Source organism: Ascaphus truei, chromosome 20 (genome assembly GCF_040206685.1).
Source record: "Ascaphus truei isolate aAscTru1 chromosome 20, aAscTru1.hap1, whole genome shotgun sequence".
In the NCBI taxonomy this organism is placed as follows: Eukaryota; Metazoa; Chordata; class Amphibia; order Anura; family Ascaphidae; genus Ascaphus; species Ascaphus truei.
Window position 1 is genome coordinate 11,937,954 of NC_134502.1, and position 15,269 is coordinate 11,953,222.

The window sequence follows — 15,269 nt, forward strand, 5'->3', positions numbered from 1 at the left end:
AACCCCTCAGGACGTATTGAGTGCTCCAAGAGCGCCAGTGGTATCCTAGGGTCAGGGGGAGGCTGCTGGGGTACCAGGGCCCCCTTGAGCAGGGGAGGTGTGACTATCGTGAGGGTTTGGCCCGGGATTAACGGGGTTACCCCCCAATTGGCCACCCTCTAACCTCACCAGGGAGACCAGAGGTTAACTGGGCTGAGGCCCAGAAATGTGATTTAAACCTTGTTATAACATGAAAATGCTTATTCCCCTGTGTAAATGTATTGTTGCTGGATCAGTGTCTGCATAACCCACCCACTGGGACTTAAGGGGTTAATCTTATATGCAGTGCTGAATAAACAGTTCCCTGAAAACTGGTAATTTGGGAATGGAGTGAGCCAGCACCCTGAGTCTTGGGGTGCAGCCTCAGGGTAACCCCCCCAAGTACACACATATTAAAAATATAACTTTGTCATAAGGGGAACATATATTTTTGATAAAGTGTCTTTCTGGGGCAGTTTTAAAATGTACAGGCCGAATGCTAATTGTCTCTGCCTGCCCTCTGGAAGTGCATATCAAAAGACCCAGAGGAAAGGAGGTCTGGGCTTAGGTGTGACACATAGCACCAGTGAGCAAAAAGTAACTGCCCTAATTGTTTATGCAGGAGGCAGGAACCAAGAAACTGAGTGTTTGTTCTTCACACTTACAATGGAAGCCAAAAGCCTGCTTCAAAGGGTTTTATTGATGGGGGCAAGGGTGGAGCTACCCCAAGCAGGAAATCAGAATGAGTGACCTTATTAAATATAAGAATATTATGAGATGTCCTTGGCCGAACATGCTAAGAGTTACATATGTGTATTCGTGACACCAAGCCCCCCCTGGGGAGTCTAATCACTGTATCCCTAACAGCCACTAAAGGCCAGATATTAATATCTCCCTTAATTTTAATATTACACTGTAATGTTTGGTCTCTCTGGGAGCGTCAGGTGTGACGGAATGTATTAATATGTTTCACCTGCCTGTACGTATTACGAACGGAAGTTATGAAGTTAAGTAGGTATTTACAGCAGATATGGAATTTGGGTTCCATTCTGCTATGGTAATAAGCAGGAAACACATCCTGCTAGAATTTACATCGCCTGGTCATCAAAGGCTAAATTGCTTAATTATTTATGCTTGGCCCAAGTGACCAAAGGAACTGACCAGTTTAAGTGTGACATTTCACACCGAACCCTGGAAGTCCAAAATCAGCTTCAAGAGCTTCAAAAGGACTTTTGCTAGACGGCTCGGCGCCGTAATTGGGAGGGAAGGGTTAAAATGATATATAAGTCAGAGCTACCCTTAACCCATTGTCTTCATTGTCTTCATGTAATGTCTTGATGCCTGCATGCAAAGGCTTCATGTTTCCATGTCCTGCATGTGCTTCATAACTTTGCCTGTCTGGCTGTGATGTCAGCTGAAGTATGGAAGAAATGGCCCAGTCTGTATCCTGATGGCTTTCTTGTCATAATCTTTAAGTAAGTGCCTATATTTTGCTGTTATTTGTACATTTTTGTGTGTTCACCTTTATCAAGAAATAAATTACATTTTATCATATCTAAGTCTCGTCCCAGTTCAAAACCAGGTATATATATATATATATTTATATATATTTTTGGTGTAAATTACAGCCTGTCATAAGCTACCGTGACAGCCATATCTAAATATGTCGCCAAATTTCGCCGATCAATACATGGAGAACGGATTGACTGGCAGCTATGCAGTTCTTTAGGTAATTAGAGATTGCCCACATGAAACTATTGAAGTAAAAAAAAAAGACTGAACTGCAGCTTTAAGTTGGAGTGAACACATGTTTCCATGCATTTGGATAGTATTGGGAGAAGAGAGATTGGCCTATAGTTAGAGACCATGTTTTTGTCTCCACTTTTGAAGATTCATAGTTTTGTACCTTTTTCTAGCTATTTATAGCATTCTCTGTAGGAGCGCTTCTCTCTGCATGTTTTTTTACAATTTGTACATTTTTTTATTTTTTATTAGTTCATGTTATCTATGTTTGTTACTGATGCACTGTTACACATACACTGAGCTCCCCTCCACCCAAAGTACCAAGAAACCCCCATCAATAACACACAAATAACAATAAGACATGGTCTGGAGGTACAAGGCAGCAGTTTTTTATTTAACCATTAAATAATTGGTAAGCGCTACCCCCGGTTGACGTGAGTGGGCTCTCGGAACTCATGTTTAAATGAGCCCGACCACTCCCAGTCCCACTGGGCTTTACCAAGTACAGAGCCCAGCCTGGCAAGGATAAGCCCACTTACCCCCCCAATTGCTGCCGCGACAGAGGCAACAACCACCGCAACACTTTGACCACGAAGGGGTAACAAAACAGAGATTTCTCTCCCCTCCTTCAAGGAACTTCAGTCCTTAGTCTCATATTTCTTATTTGTTATTTTCTAAACTTCAAACTTTAACAACCACATCATCAGCAATATACGCAAAACGTAGGCAGGAATTGCTGTCAGAGCGCAGACTGAGCATGCGCCCCGCCAGCCAAACTAAATAACCTCCCTCACCCCTTGACCGCGTCACCTGAAGGCACGGTGGGGCAGGGGGGGGGGCTCAAGGCAGCTAGAAAGTGGTGTGCGCTCCTTTCTGATCCTACGCGCTGCTCTGCGTGTTACACACACACATAGCTCTGCGTGTTACACATACACACAGAGGGTGTTACACATACGCGCTGCTCTGCGTGTTGCACATACGCGCTGTTATGCGTATTACACATACGTGCTACTCTGCGTGTTACACATACAGTACACACCGCTCTGTGTGTTACACATAGGCACTGTTCTGCGTGTTACACATACGTGATGCTCTGTATGTTACACATACACACCGCTCTGCGTGTTACACATACGTGCTGCTCTGTATGTTACACACACAGACCGCTCTGCGTGTTACACATACGTGCTGCTCTGTATGTTACAAATATACACCGCTCTGTGTGTTACACATACGCATGGCGCTGCATGCATTATATACAAGTAATGACATTAAAATACATGTATTTTGTATATATTTTTTTGTATTGAGTGAGTTTAAACGTCTCCCCCTGTGTTTTCTCTTTCAGACACCCTCTCTGTCCTCTCCTCCCTCATGATGCCCTCCCTGCGTTTCCTCCTCCCCCTCCTCCTGCTTAACCCTCTCCTCAGTTACATATCTGCCCTGCTTGTATATAAATATTACCCCTTTGATCTCCTGGGTGCTATATGGCTGGTATCCCTTATTAAAGTCCCCGTGCTGGGCGCTGTGTCCCTCAAACTACGGGGTCCGGACTGGTTACCCTCTCCCACCTTCTACCTCCTGACTCTCTGCCTATCCCCCCCACTGTACCAGACACTCCGACTCCTCCTCACCTCCCACTCCCCGGAGTTACACTTCGGGATACCCCACTCCCTGCTCTCCAACCTCCTTCCACTGCTCGCCTGCCTGCTCTGGGATCTCGTGTCCCCCCACGTCCTCCTGAAAGAGACCCCCGGAGAGGAGGAGAATGGGAGACAGAGGGACAAGGAGAACTTCAGGAGGCTTTTGGGTTATTCCAGACCGGACTGGCTGCCCCTGTGCGGGGCATTTATCTTCCTGACGCTCGCTCTGATCGGTGAGTTTCCATGTTATTAGGTGTGTGCATACAGTGCTATATACACTGCCCAGATATATATATATATATATCTATATATATCTATATATATATATATACTGAGTTAAGTTATGGTGAGTAAAAAAAGTGACAAAAACCCTCCACAGGAAAGCAAATATGCAAATATAACTGTATGCTCATCTGCATGTCTTAGGCAGGTCTGCAACCCCGCCTTTCCCCATCATCACCCAGCACACAGCACTTCCACTGCAGCAAGGGATTCTGGGAAATGACATGCAAATGAGCACACAGTGTCACTTTTTGCCTCAAAAAACATTTTTAACATGGTTCCCTATAGGCTTAAGGTTGCTGCATGGTCACAGCTTTGAGCACAGCCAGGGTTAAGGTGCATACCCAGAAAACCACCCACAGACAGCTGTTTCGAGCTTAATGGGTCTCATCAGTGTGGGGTTGATTTTAACTGGGTATGCAAAGAGGCTCATTTGCATTTGCATTTGCTCAAACTGTGCTCATTTGCATGTCATTTCCCAGAATCCCTTGCTGCAGTGGAAGTGCTGTATGCTGGGTGATGATGGGGAAAGGCGGGGTTGCAGACCTGCCTAAGACATGCAGATGAGCATACAGTTGTATTTGCATATATATATAGGTATATATATATATATATATAGATACCAGTATATATATATACATACATACATACAACAGCGAGAGCTGTAAGGAGCAGGTGTTATAGGGAGGAGGTATGGAGAGCAGTAATATCGGATATTAGGATGAGTTATAGGGAGGGTTTATAGGGAGTAATAGGAGGATTTATAGGGAGGGGTAATAGGAAGTGTTATAGGGAGGGGTTATGTGGGGTAATAGGAGGAGTCAGAGTGGTTATATGGGGGCAATAGGAGCAGTTATAGAGGGGTTATGTGGGGCAATAGGATGTGTTATATAGGGGTTATATTGGGTAATAGGAGGGATTATATGGGGTTATATGGGGTAATAGGAGGAGTTATAGTGAGGGGTCATATGGGGTAATAGGAAGTGTTCAAGGGAGCGGTTATATGGAGTTATAGGTGTTATAGGGAGGGGTTATATGGGGTAATGGGAAGAGTTATAGGGAGGGGTTATAGTGGGCAATAGGAGCAGTTATGCGGTGAGTGTATATGGGATAATAGGAGCAGTTATGGGGAGAGTGTATATAGCATAATAGAATCAGAAAGAAAAAATACAATAGTGCAACAGAGTAAAAATATGAAAAAATCCAAATGACAAGTAGCAGTAATCCTACTCACATTTAGTGTGAGTAATTGAAGCCTTTCGGTTATTAGGAGTAACCATCTCAGGTTGTAGATCGTCAGCAGAGTAGGCAGGAAACTCCCCAAAAATATGAAGGACATAGAGGATAGTGCAGATTGATTTATAGAAACAACACTCACAAGCAGAGTATAAATGTGGGCAGTGGGACCACCCTGGGTCACTGAGTGATGGAAAGTCCAATAGAACCTCTTCTCTCAAAGGAACCTCGTGGCGGCCGTCCACAACAGGTCACCGGATCCGGGGAATCAAAAACGTCTGGGCAATCTCTCACAGTACCGCTGCTCAGCACACTTTCCTCTGCTTGTTGTATCGCTCAACAGGCGATTTAAATACTACAGTATGTTTCTATAAAGCAATCTGCACTGTCCTCTCCTCTATATTTTTGGGGAGTTTCCTGCCCATTCTGCTGACATAGTTACATAGTAGATAAGGTTGAAAAAAGATGTACGTCCATCAAGTTCAACCTATGCTAAATTTAGACAACAGATACTTTATCCTATATCTATACTTACTTATTGATCCAGGGGAAGGCAAACAAAAAAACCATTAAGGGGAAAAATAAATTCCTTCCTGACTCCAAGGATTGGCAATCGGATTAATCCCTGGATCAACCTCCTTCCCATGTATACTTATTTGGTATACAGGTGCGCCGACGAGTATTCTAAAACTTGCCTTGGAAAATCTGGGGCTATCACCAACAAGACAAGGGTGATTGCCCCAGATTTGTTTTAGAATACTCGTCGTCACTAAAGTATCCCTGTATACCTTTCCTTTCTAAAAAGATGTCAAACCTTTTTTTGAACAAATCTATTGTATCTGCCATCACAGTCTCCATGGGTAATGAATTCCACATTTTAACTGTCCTTACTTTAACGAACCCTTTCCTTTGTTGCTGGTGAAATCTCCTTTCCTCCAACCTTAAGTGATGGCCCCAAGTCCTTTTGTACTGCCCTTGGGATGAATAGTTCTTTTGAAAGCTCCTTGTATTGTCCCCGAATATATTTGTATATAGTTATCATATCCCCTCTTAGATGCCTCTTTTCTAATGTAAATAAATCTAATTTAGCTAGCCTCTCCTCATAAGTTAGAATTTCCATCCCCTTTATTAATTTGGTTGCTCTTCTCTGCACTCTCTAGTTCCATAATGTCTTTTCTTAGGATTGGTGCCCAAAATTGTACTCCATATTCAAGGTGTTGTCTTACTAATACTTTGTAAAGGGGCATAATAATGTTTATTTCCCTTCCATCCATTGCCCGTTTAATGCAAGATAAGATCTTGTTTGCCTTTGCAGCTACTGCATGACTTTGGGCACTATTGCTAAGCCTGCTGTCTACGAGCACTCCTAAATCCTTCTCCATCAAGGATTCCCCCAATTTACCCCCATTTAATTTGTAAGTCGCCTTTTTATTCTTGCATCCCAAATGCATAACCTTACATTTATCTGTATTAAACCTCATCTGCCATTTACCTGCCCACGTTTCCAGTCTCTCCAAGTCCTTCTAAAGAGAAATTACATCCTGCTCTGATTCTACTACCTTACACAATTTATCATCATCAGCAAAGATGGAGACTTTGGTCTCGATGCCAACCTCAAGGTCCTTAATAAACAAGTTTAAAAGCAGGGTGTGACGGGAGACGCGCTTAATAACACATTTATATTTCGTGGATCCTGATAGAGCAGAACAGGTTGAGCAAAATAAACTGAGATTTATTCCCTTGATAGGCAAACACACGACAACTGCAGAATAAACGTAATAATTACACGTACGGGTATAGGAACAGGAGATAATGTCCAGAAAGGTGCAAAGCACCAGAAGATTATCTTTTAAAATGTAGTCCTTTTGCAAATTGCCAAATAAATTGCCAGTCCTATCCTTCTGTGAATGTGCAAAGGCTTTTCTGGTTCTCTGGGGATTTTCTGGATCCCCGGGGCTAGCGAAATCCTGAAGCAGGGCAAGTTTCCTTGTTGCGATGTTTTTAACCCCTTGCGTTCTGGAATTGTACCCGCTGTACTTAAGTCTTATCCGCTTGAAGAAATCAGGTAACAACAGCAACAACAGCAACACAGCTACAACACAGGAATGAGGGTTACAGGGGCCTTTCTAAGGACAAGGGCCTGTGAAGTGTTACATTAGCCTCATCCCATTGGCAAGGAATTATCTTCCTCCTATCAGAACCTGCCATGTCACATGGACAAATCCTACAGCCAACCCAGGTAACTCTGAGCATGCTCAGTAAGCAGCTTGGTAGCACTGCTAAGTAAAAAGGGGCCACTCATTTCTGGGGACGCAATGTCTGGAGTTTGGTCCCAAGGTGTGAAATATCTAGGAGGAGTAACAGGACCTGCTACTCAGAAACATCCTTATTAAGTGACACTTTAAGAATCTGGGGTCTTTCATGTATGCATAACATTTGTTCCTTAATGCATTACAAAGGCAGGCAGAAAAAAAATAGCATCCTGCCGGTACATTTTAAAACTGCAACAGAAAGGCACTTCATCAAAAATATATGTTTCCCTTATGCCAACGTTATATTTTTAATATGTGTGTACTTGAGGGGTTACACTGAGGCCGCACACTGAAAATCAGGGTGCTGGCTCACTCCGTTCCTCAATTAGCAGTCTTAATGAAACGGCTCCTGTTATTCAGCACTGCAGGTATAGACTATCCTGCAAAACGGGGACAGCAATGCATATAAAATTAACCCCTTCATCCCCAATGCGAAATAGGGGTAACCAGCCGAGCCCACTGCTTTTATTAATGCGCTGATTACCTCCATTTTCGCCACACCTCCCCCACTCAAAGCCCAAGGTTTGCCCTGGCCACCTCCTCTGGTGGTTGGGCTGACCGGAGGGTTTTTGAAGTCATTAGGTCTTGGGAATTGTCCTGTCGGGAGAGGCCATCAGCGTTCCCATGCTCACTGCCTTTCTTGTGCTGAATGATGAAGTCACATTCTTGCAAGGCAAGGCTCCAGCGCAAGAGCTTGGCATTCTCTCCCGACACCCTCTGCAACCAACTTAGGGGGTTATGGTCAGTGATAACAGTGAAGGTTCTGCCATACAGAGAGGGCTGTAGCTTCTTTAGAGCCCATACTATGGCCAGACACTCCTTCTCAATAGTGGCATAGGCCACTTCTCTGGGAAGCCGCTTGCGGCCCAGAAACATCATTGGAGGTTCCCTGACCTCCTCCCCCACCTGGCTGAGCACAGCACCAATGCCAAAGTCTGAGGCATCCATCTGCACCAGAGACTTTTTGGAATAATCTGGAGCGGCCAGTATAGGAGCGCTGGCTCGAGCAGTCTTCAAAGCCTGAAATGCTTTTTCCCAGGCTGGAGACCAGACTACCAGCACAGACTGTCGCTTCTGGGTCAAGTCAGTCAGGGGTTTAGCAATGACACTATACTGGGGAACAAACTTCCTATCGTAGCCTGCAGTGCCTAGAAACGCCATGACCTGCTGCTTGGTTTTGGGAGTGGGCCACTGCACTACTGCCTCTACCTTAGCTGTTTCTGGCTTGAGGTGTCCTCCACCCACCCTATGCCCTAGGTATAAGACTTCAGCCATCCCTACTAAGCACTTGGTGGGTTTTAAGGCGAGACCTGCCTCCCTAATTCTGGCTAGCTCCGCAGCTACATGAATTAAGTGTGATTCCCAGGAGTTACTGAACACAGCAAAATCATCCAGATAAGCCCTTGCAAACCCTTGCATACCCTCTAGCAAACAATTGACCAGGCGTTGGAAGGTAGCCGGTGCATTCTTCATCCCAAATGGCATCACTAAGAACTCATAGAGGCCACTTGGGGTGATGAAAGCCGACTTCTCCCGAGCCTCCTGGGTCAAAGGGATCAGCCAGTACCCTTTACTGAGATCCCTGGTGGTCAGATACCTTGCCCCCACGAGTTCATCCAGCAACTCATCCATGCGGGGCATGGGGTAGGCATCTGAAACCGTCCCTGCATTGAGCTGCCGGTAGTCCACATAGAACCGGGTGGTCCCATTCTTCTTAGGCACTAGGACTACCGGACAAGCCCAAGGGCTCTGGGATGGTACAATTACCCCTAGGGCCAGCATCTCCTCCACCTCCCTCTCTATACTGCCCGTCACCTCTGCTGACACTCTATAAGCGTGCTTATGCAGAGATCTCAGATCCCCTGTCAGCACTGGGTGCTCAGTGATGTGTGTCCTCCCTGGCTTGTCCGTGAACAGAGCCCTATACTGCTCTAGCATTTCTGCTTCCTGTCCTGGATACAAACCCCAGATCTGCCTGAAGCCAACTATCCTCTCCCTGTATGTCCCCACATACCTCTGCACTCTCTCTAGTGCCCTCCTGACCAGGCGGTGGGAGGTAGCCAGAGCATTCTTCATCCTGAATGGCACCCTGAAAAACTCACAGGGGCCATTCTGAAGGCTGAAGACTGACTCCCCCTTTGCCTTCCTCTCTACACTGTCTGCCACCTCTGCTGGTACTCCATAGGTATTCTTATGCAGAGGATGCAGATCACCTGGGAGCACAGGCTGATCTGTACTATGTGCCCTGCCCAGCTTGTCTGGTAACAGAACCCTAGGCTGCTCTACCCTAGCCCCGGCTTCTGCCCCTGCCTGCCTACCTCTCAGGGTCCCTAGCTCAACTAGAACCCCCCTAGGAAAACCTATCCTACCTAAGAGGCCTGGCACTGCCTGAGCTACTTCCTGAAACATGTTCCCCATTCCTGGTAACAGGTTCAGGAGCATCTGCACATAATCACCCGCTTTACCCTCTGGCTGGCAGGCGTCCCAGGGGTGGCCAAAGTCTGCCACTGCGCCTGCGGCCTCCGGCCAGAAGTAAGGCTGCAACAGCTGGGTTCTCATGTGAGTGACCCCCTGATGCCCCACTAGTGGACTGGGGAAGGCTAACTGCAACACTTGCTGCCTACCCTCCCTGGGTCCCACTAACCATCTTCTACCTGTCCAGCCCCTGGCTAACCCGGTAGAACCTGGCTCCCTACCCCAGAGCCCGCGGTGCCACAGCCTGTGGTCTGCCCCCCCCCCCCCACTTTCCCAGGACTCGGACGCCCGCAGTCCCATACCTTCTACTGTAAACTGGGGTCAGCTTTCACCGCATCCCTATCTGCTGTCCATAATTCTAACCACCCACCCTTAGTCTCTAAGTCAGGGGTAACAGGGACAGGTAAAGGGAACAGTAAGTCAGTCACTGGTCATGACTCAGTAGTCTGGCTTACGTGTCTGGTCTCCACAGAGGCCACGGGAACCGTTGGTCCCAAATGCAGGGGGACAGAGGTTGATTCTGCTGTGATCCCTGATGACAGGCCCTTAGGAATCGCCGCAACAGCAGGCAATTCCGCAGCAACCACACAGATCACAGGCTCCAGGTTATTGCTAAGGCGCACCTCAGCAGTTTCCCTGGACAAAACCCCCACCTCCCTCATGCCATGATTGGCACCCCCATCCAAAATGATCTGGGCACCCTGTAAGGACCGCAGCCCTCCATCAGGCATGGTTTTTTGCACCCCGGTGCCCGGGAGTAAATCTTCTGGCTGCACCAGAATAACAGCAGCACCCAAATCTGGCAAGCTCCCTGCTTGCCGGTCACCAAAGGTAACCCTCCGTGGGTGCCTGATCAGGACATCAGCAGGCTGCATCTCAACTGATGCATTTGGACATCCTCTGCTCACTGCTGCTGGCTCTGAGGTGACAAAAGCAGCATCTGCCTGGAACATCCCTCTTGGTTGTGGCTCCATGGCTGTGCTCTGTTCCTCTGTGTGGGCCAGCCCAATCTGGGTTACTGGCCCTGCAGCTTGTGAACGTTGCCCCTGATGGGGTCCCCCAGACCGCTCACGGTCCGGGCAATGTGGCCGGATGTGGCCCACCCTGTGGCAATGATAGCAACGTCTCTCAAGCTTGAACTCCCCAGTATAGGGCGTGTCGCTGCTCACTGTATGTTTGGGATTTCGCTGAGGTGCAGACAGGCCCCCTCTAGCCGGAATGGCTGCCTCTCTGGGGACTGCTGCGTTGCTCACCAAGGCTCTGCTGGTTACATATTCATTTGCTGGCTCTGCTGCTTCCATAGCAGTTACTCTGGGAACGTCCTGTTCCCCGCTGACAAGGTGGGAGTGAGGGGGCCTTCCAAGCGCTGTCGACAGGAGCTGGAGTCGCTGTTCATAGCTAAGCCCTTCTCCCCAGGCGGTGAGGAGTGCAATGAGTTCAGAGGTAGCAAGTCCAGTCACCGCAGCGACTGATCCATCTGCACCCCCTGGCACCACGCCACCCTCTTCCAGGCGGTCACTGACATCCTTCCCCTGTCCTTGCAGCCCCGGAGCTGGAGAGATCTCCTGCACTCCGGGCTGAGTACTGTCTGCTGGCGGGGCCATCCTGCCCTCATATTCTTCTAAATCCTCCTCCAGCTGACTCTGGAAGCCGTACCCCACACATCTCTCCACTATCTGCGCCCGGTTCCAGGTACAAAACCTTCCTGAGCGTGGACTCGTGGTGCCACTGGGGTATAGGTCCAGAGACCAGTGAATTATCTCGTGCTTCTTTGGAAGTGTGTGTAAGTTGCCACTTGTCTGAGGAGCTTGCAATCTACAAGGTCCTCACTATATTACAGAACACTGCGATATAGGCTCAATCAGTATCTCACCAGCTGCCACCAGTTTTAAACGCCTGTGACGGGAGACGCGCTTAATAACACATTTATATTTCGTGGATCCTGATTGAGCAGAACAGGTTGAGCAAAATAAACTGAGATTTATTCCCTTGATAGGCAAACACACAACAACTGCAGAATAAACGTAATAATTACACGTACGGGTATAGGAACAGGAGGTAATGTCCAGAAAGGTGCAAAGCACCAGAAGATTGTCTTTTAAAATGTAGTCCTTTTGCAAATTGCCAAATAAATAGCCAGTCCAATCCTTCTGTGAATGTGCAAAGGCTTTTCTGGTTCTCTGGGGATTTTCTGGATCCCCGGGGCTAATGAAATCCTGAAGCAGGGCAAGTTTCCTTGTTGCAATGTTTTTAACCCCTTGCGTTCTGGAATCGTAGCCACTGTACTTAGGTCTTATATCGCTTGAAGAAATCAGGTAACAACAGCAACACAGCAACAACACATGAATGAGGGTTACAGGGGCCTTTCTAAGGACAAGGGCCTGTGAAGTGTTACATTAGCCTCATCCCATTGGCAAGGAATTATCTTCCTCCTATCAGAACCTGCCATGTCACATGGGCAAATCCTACAGCCAACCCAGGTAACTCTGAGCATGCTCAGTAAGCAGCTTGGTAGCACTGCTAAGTAAAAAGGGGCCACTCATTTCTGGGGACGCAATGTCTGGAGTTTGGTCCCAAGGTGTGAAATATCTAGGAGGAGTAACAGGACCTGCTTCTCAGAAACATCCTGATTAAGTGACACTTTAAGAATCTGGTGTCTTTCATGTATGCATAACATTTGTTACTTAATGCATTACAAAGGCAGGCAGAAAAAAAATAGCATCCTGCCGGTACATTTTAAAACTACAACAGAAAGGCACTTCATCACAAATATATGTTTCCCTTATGCCAACGTTATATTTTTAATATGTGTGTACTTGAGGGGTTACACTGAGGCTGCACACTGAAAATCAGGGTGCTGGCTCACTCCGTTCCTCAATTAGCAGTCTTAATGGAACGGCTCCTGTTATTCAGCACTGCAGGTATAGACTATCCTGCAAAACGGGGACAGCAATGCATATAAAATTAACCCCTTCATCCCCAATGCGAAATAGGGGTAACCAGTCGAGCCCACTGCCTTTATTAATGCTCTGATTACCTCCATTTTCACCACACAGGGGTCCCAGTACCGATCCCTGAGGTACTCCACTCACGACTTTAGCCCAACCTGAAAAAGTTCCATTTTTGACAACCCTCTGTTGTCTGTCCTTTAACCAGGTTTTAATCCAGGTGCACATATATCTACTTAGTCCAATTTTCTTTATTTTGTACACCAACCTCCTGTGAAACCGTATCAAAAGCCTTTGCAAAATCTAAGTAGACCACATCAACTGCATTACCCTGGTCTAAATTCCTACTTACCTCCTCAAAGAAACAAATAAGGTTAGTTTGGCTTGATCTATCCTTCATAAATCCATGCGGACTATTACTAATAATTTTGTTTTCCATTAGGTATTCCTGAATATTATCCCGTATTAAACCTTCAAGTAGTTTCCCTACTATTGAAGTCAGGCTTACAGGTCTATAATTCCCCGCTTGTGATCTAGCTCCCTTTTTAAATATAGGCACCACATCTGCTTTACGCCAATCTTGTGGTACTGAGCCTGTGGAAATGGAGTCCTTGTATATTAAATATAATGGTTTTGCTATTACTGAGCTTAACTCCTTGAACACTCTTGGATGTATGCCATCAGGGACAGGTGCCTTATTTACTTTAATTTTTTCAAGTCGCTTATGAACTTCTTCCTCAGTTAACCAATTGTTCATTAATATGGAGGTTGTGGCTTCCTCCTGCGGAACTACCATTGAACTTGATTCTTCCCTGGTAAACACAGAGGCAAAGAATCTGTTTAATAGCTTTTTCCTTATCTCCAATAATCTGCCTGCCCATCTCACACTGGTAGGGTCCTACTGCTGCGGCCGCCTTTAACCTCCTACTTGCCCGCATTTATCCGGGCGATATCTCCGTTTCTAGTGGAGTTTCCCGCGCGGCGGCCGCATTCATCAGATAAGCGCTAATGGCGCTTATCATTGAAAGCGCCCGCGGCGCAGGAAAACTAAAAAAAAAAAAGCCGCGCGCACGCCGCGTTTTAAAAATCATTTTTTTGTTATTAAGGTACTTAAAGAACTTTTTAGGGTTGACCTTACTTTCTATTGCAATCCTTTTTTCATTATCCATTTTTGCTAATTTGATTGCCCTTTTGCAATTTTTGTTACATTCCTTATAATTCTGATACGATGTCTCCGTCCCTTCTGACTTAAAGAATCTAAACGCCTTCCTCTTCTTGTCCATTTCCTCCCCAACCTGTTTATTTGGGACCAAGACTAAATTTGTAAAGCTTCCAGTGACTGAGCTCCTGATTAGAACCAGCGCTAACACCACCCTAACCCCTGTCACTAGTTTTAAATACCTGAGCTTATGGTTTGACTCCCACTTAACATTCGGGATGCACATTGATACCCTGACAACCAAGACCTATGCCAAACTAGGGGTACTTTACAGGAACAAATCCTCCCTAAGTCTCCTGGTCAGAAAGCGTATCGCACAGCAGATGCTAATGTCAATTATTGACTATGGAGACATAGTATATGGCTCGGCACCTCAAACCCACCTTGGCAAACTTGACACCCTCTACAATTCAATTTGTCGTTTTGTTCTCCAATGCAACTACAACACACATCACTGCGATATGCTCAAAGAACTAGATTGGTCCACACTAGAGTCTAGGCGCAAAGTTCACCTTTCCTGTCTTACCTTTAAATTCTTCATGGGCAAGCTACCCAGCTATCTGAACAAGCTCCTCACCCCTACCACTTGCAGCACTTATCACCTGAGATCAGACTCCAAAAGACTGTTCATGGTCCCAAGGCTCAACAAAGTTTCCGGACGTTCCTCCTTCTCCTACCATGCACCCCAAAACTGGAACAACCTACCAGAGACTCTCACATCCATCACCAGTTTAAGTTCTTTCAAATCTAAGGCTATCTCACATTTTAATCTGGTCTGTAACTGTTTCATACGCCCATAATATATATTTTCTTTAACTATGCACGCAATGTCTTGTATATAATGTATACCCTGTTCATTTATGTAACTGTATTTGTAACCATGTATTATTTGTTTTACTCTGTGCCCAGGACATACTTGAAAACGAGAGGTAACTCTCAATGTATTACTTCCTGGTAAAATATTTTATAAATAATAAATAAATATTTAGCCACATTGGTTTTGACTTATATCTTTTATACTTTTTACCCAAGGGTAAGTATGCTTTTCTAACAATTTTTTAAAGTCTTCCCATTTATTTTCTACATTTTTCCCTGCAAAACATCATTCCAGTGTATTACTTGTAGATTAGACCTCAGTTTATTAAAATCTGCCTTTCTAAAGTTTAAGGTCTTTGTTGAAGTAATCTGTTTTTTGATAATTTGTTTCAAATGAGACCATGTTATGATCACTGTTACCCAAATGTTCCAGGACTTGAATATTTGTTATTACTTCTACATTGTTTCTTATTACCAAATCCAGTACAGCCCCTTCTCCTGGTTGGTCCCTCAATAATTTGGGTCTTTAAGAACCCTTAAAAACCTGTTTCCTTTTGTTGTAATGCTAATCTCATTT

At 45.8% G+C, this 15,269-nt stretch overlaps 1 protein-coding gene across 4 annotated transcripts in view; it reads left to right on the forward strand.

Moving 5' to 3' along the window:
* TAP2 (transporter 2, ATP binding cassette subfamily B member) overlaps positions 1–15,269 on the forward strand; it is a 67,290-nt gene that overhangs the window by 17,630 nt on the left and 34,391 nt on the right. For 3 of the 4 annotated variants that reach the window (XM_075578000.1, XM_075578001.1, XM_075577999.1), the window contains one exon: positions 3,110–3,637. In XM_075578000.1, the coding sequence (XP_075434115.1) occupies positions 3,136–3,637 (502 nt within the window). In that variant the 5' untranslated portion in view covers positions 3,110–3,135. Of the gene's footprint in view, positions 1–1,397; positions 1,494–3,109; positions 3,638–15,269 lie in introns of those variants that run through there. The other variant, XM_075578002.1, reaches the window with a different exon arrangement.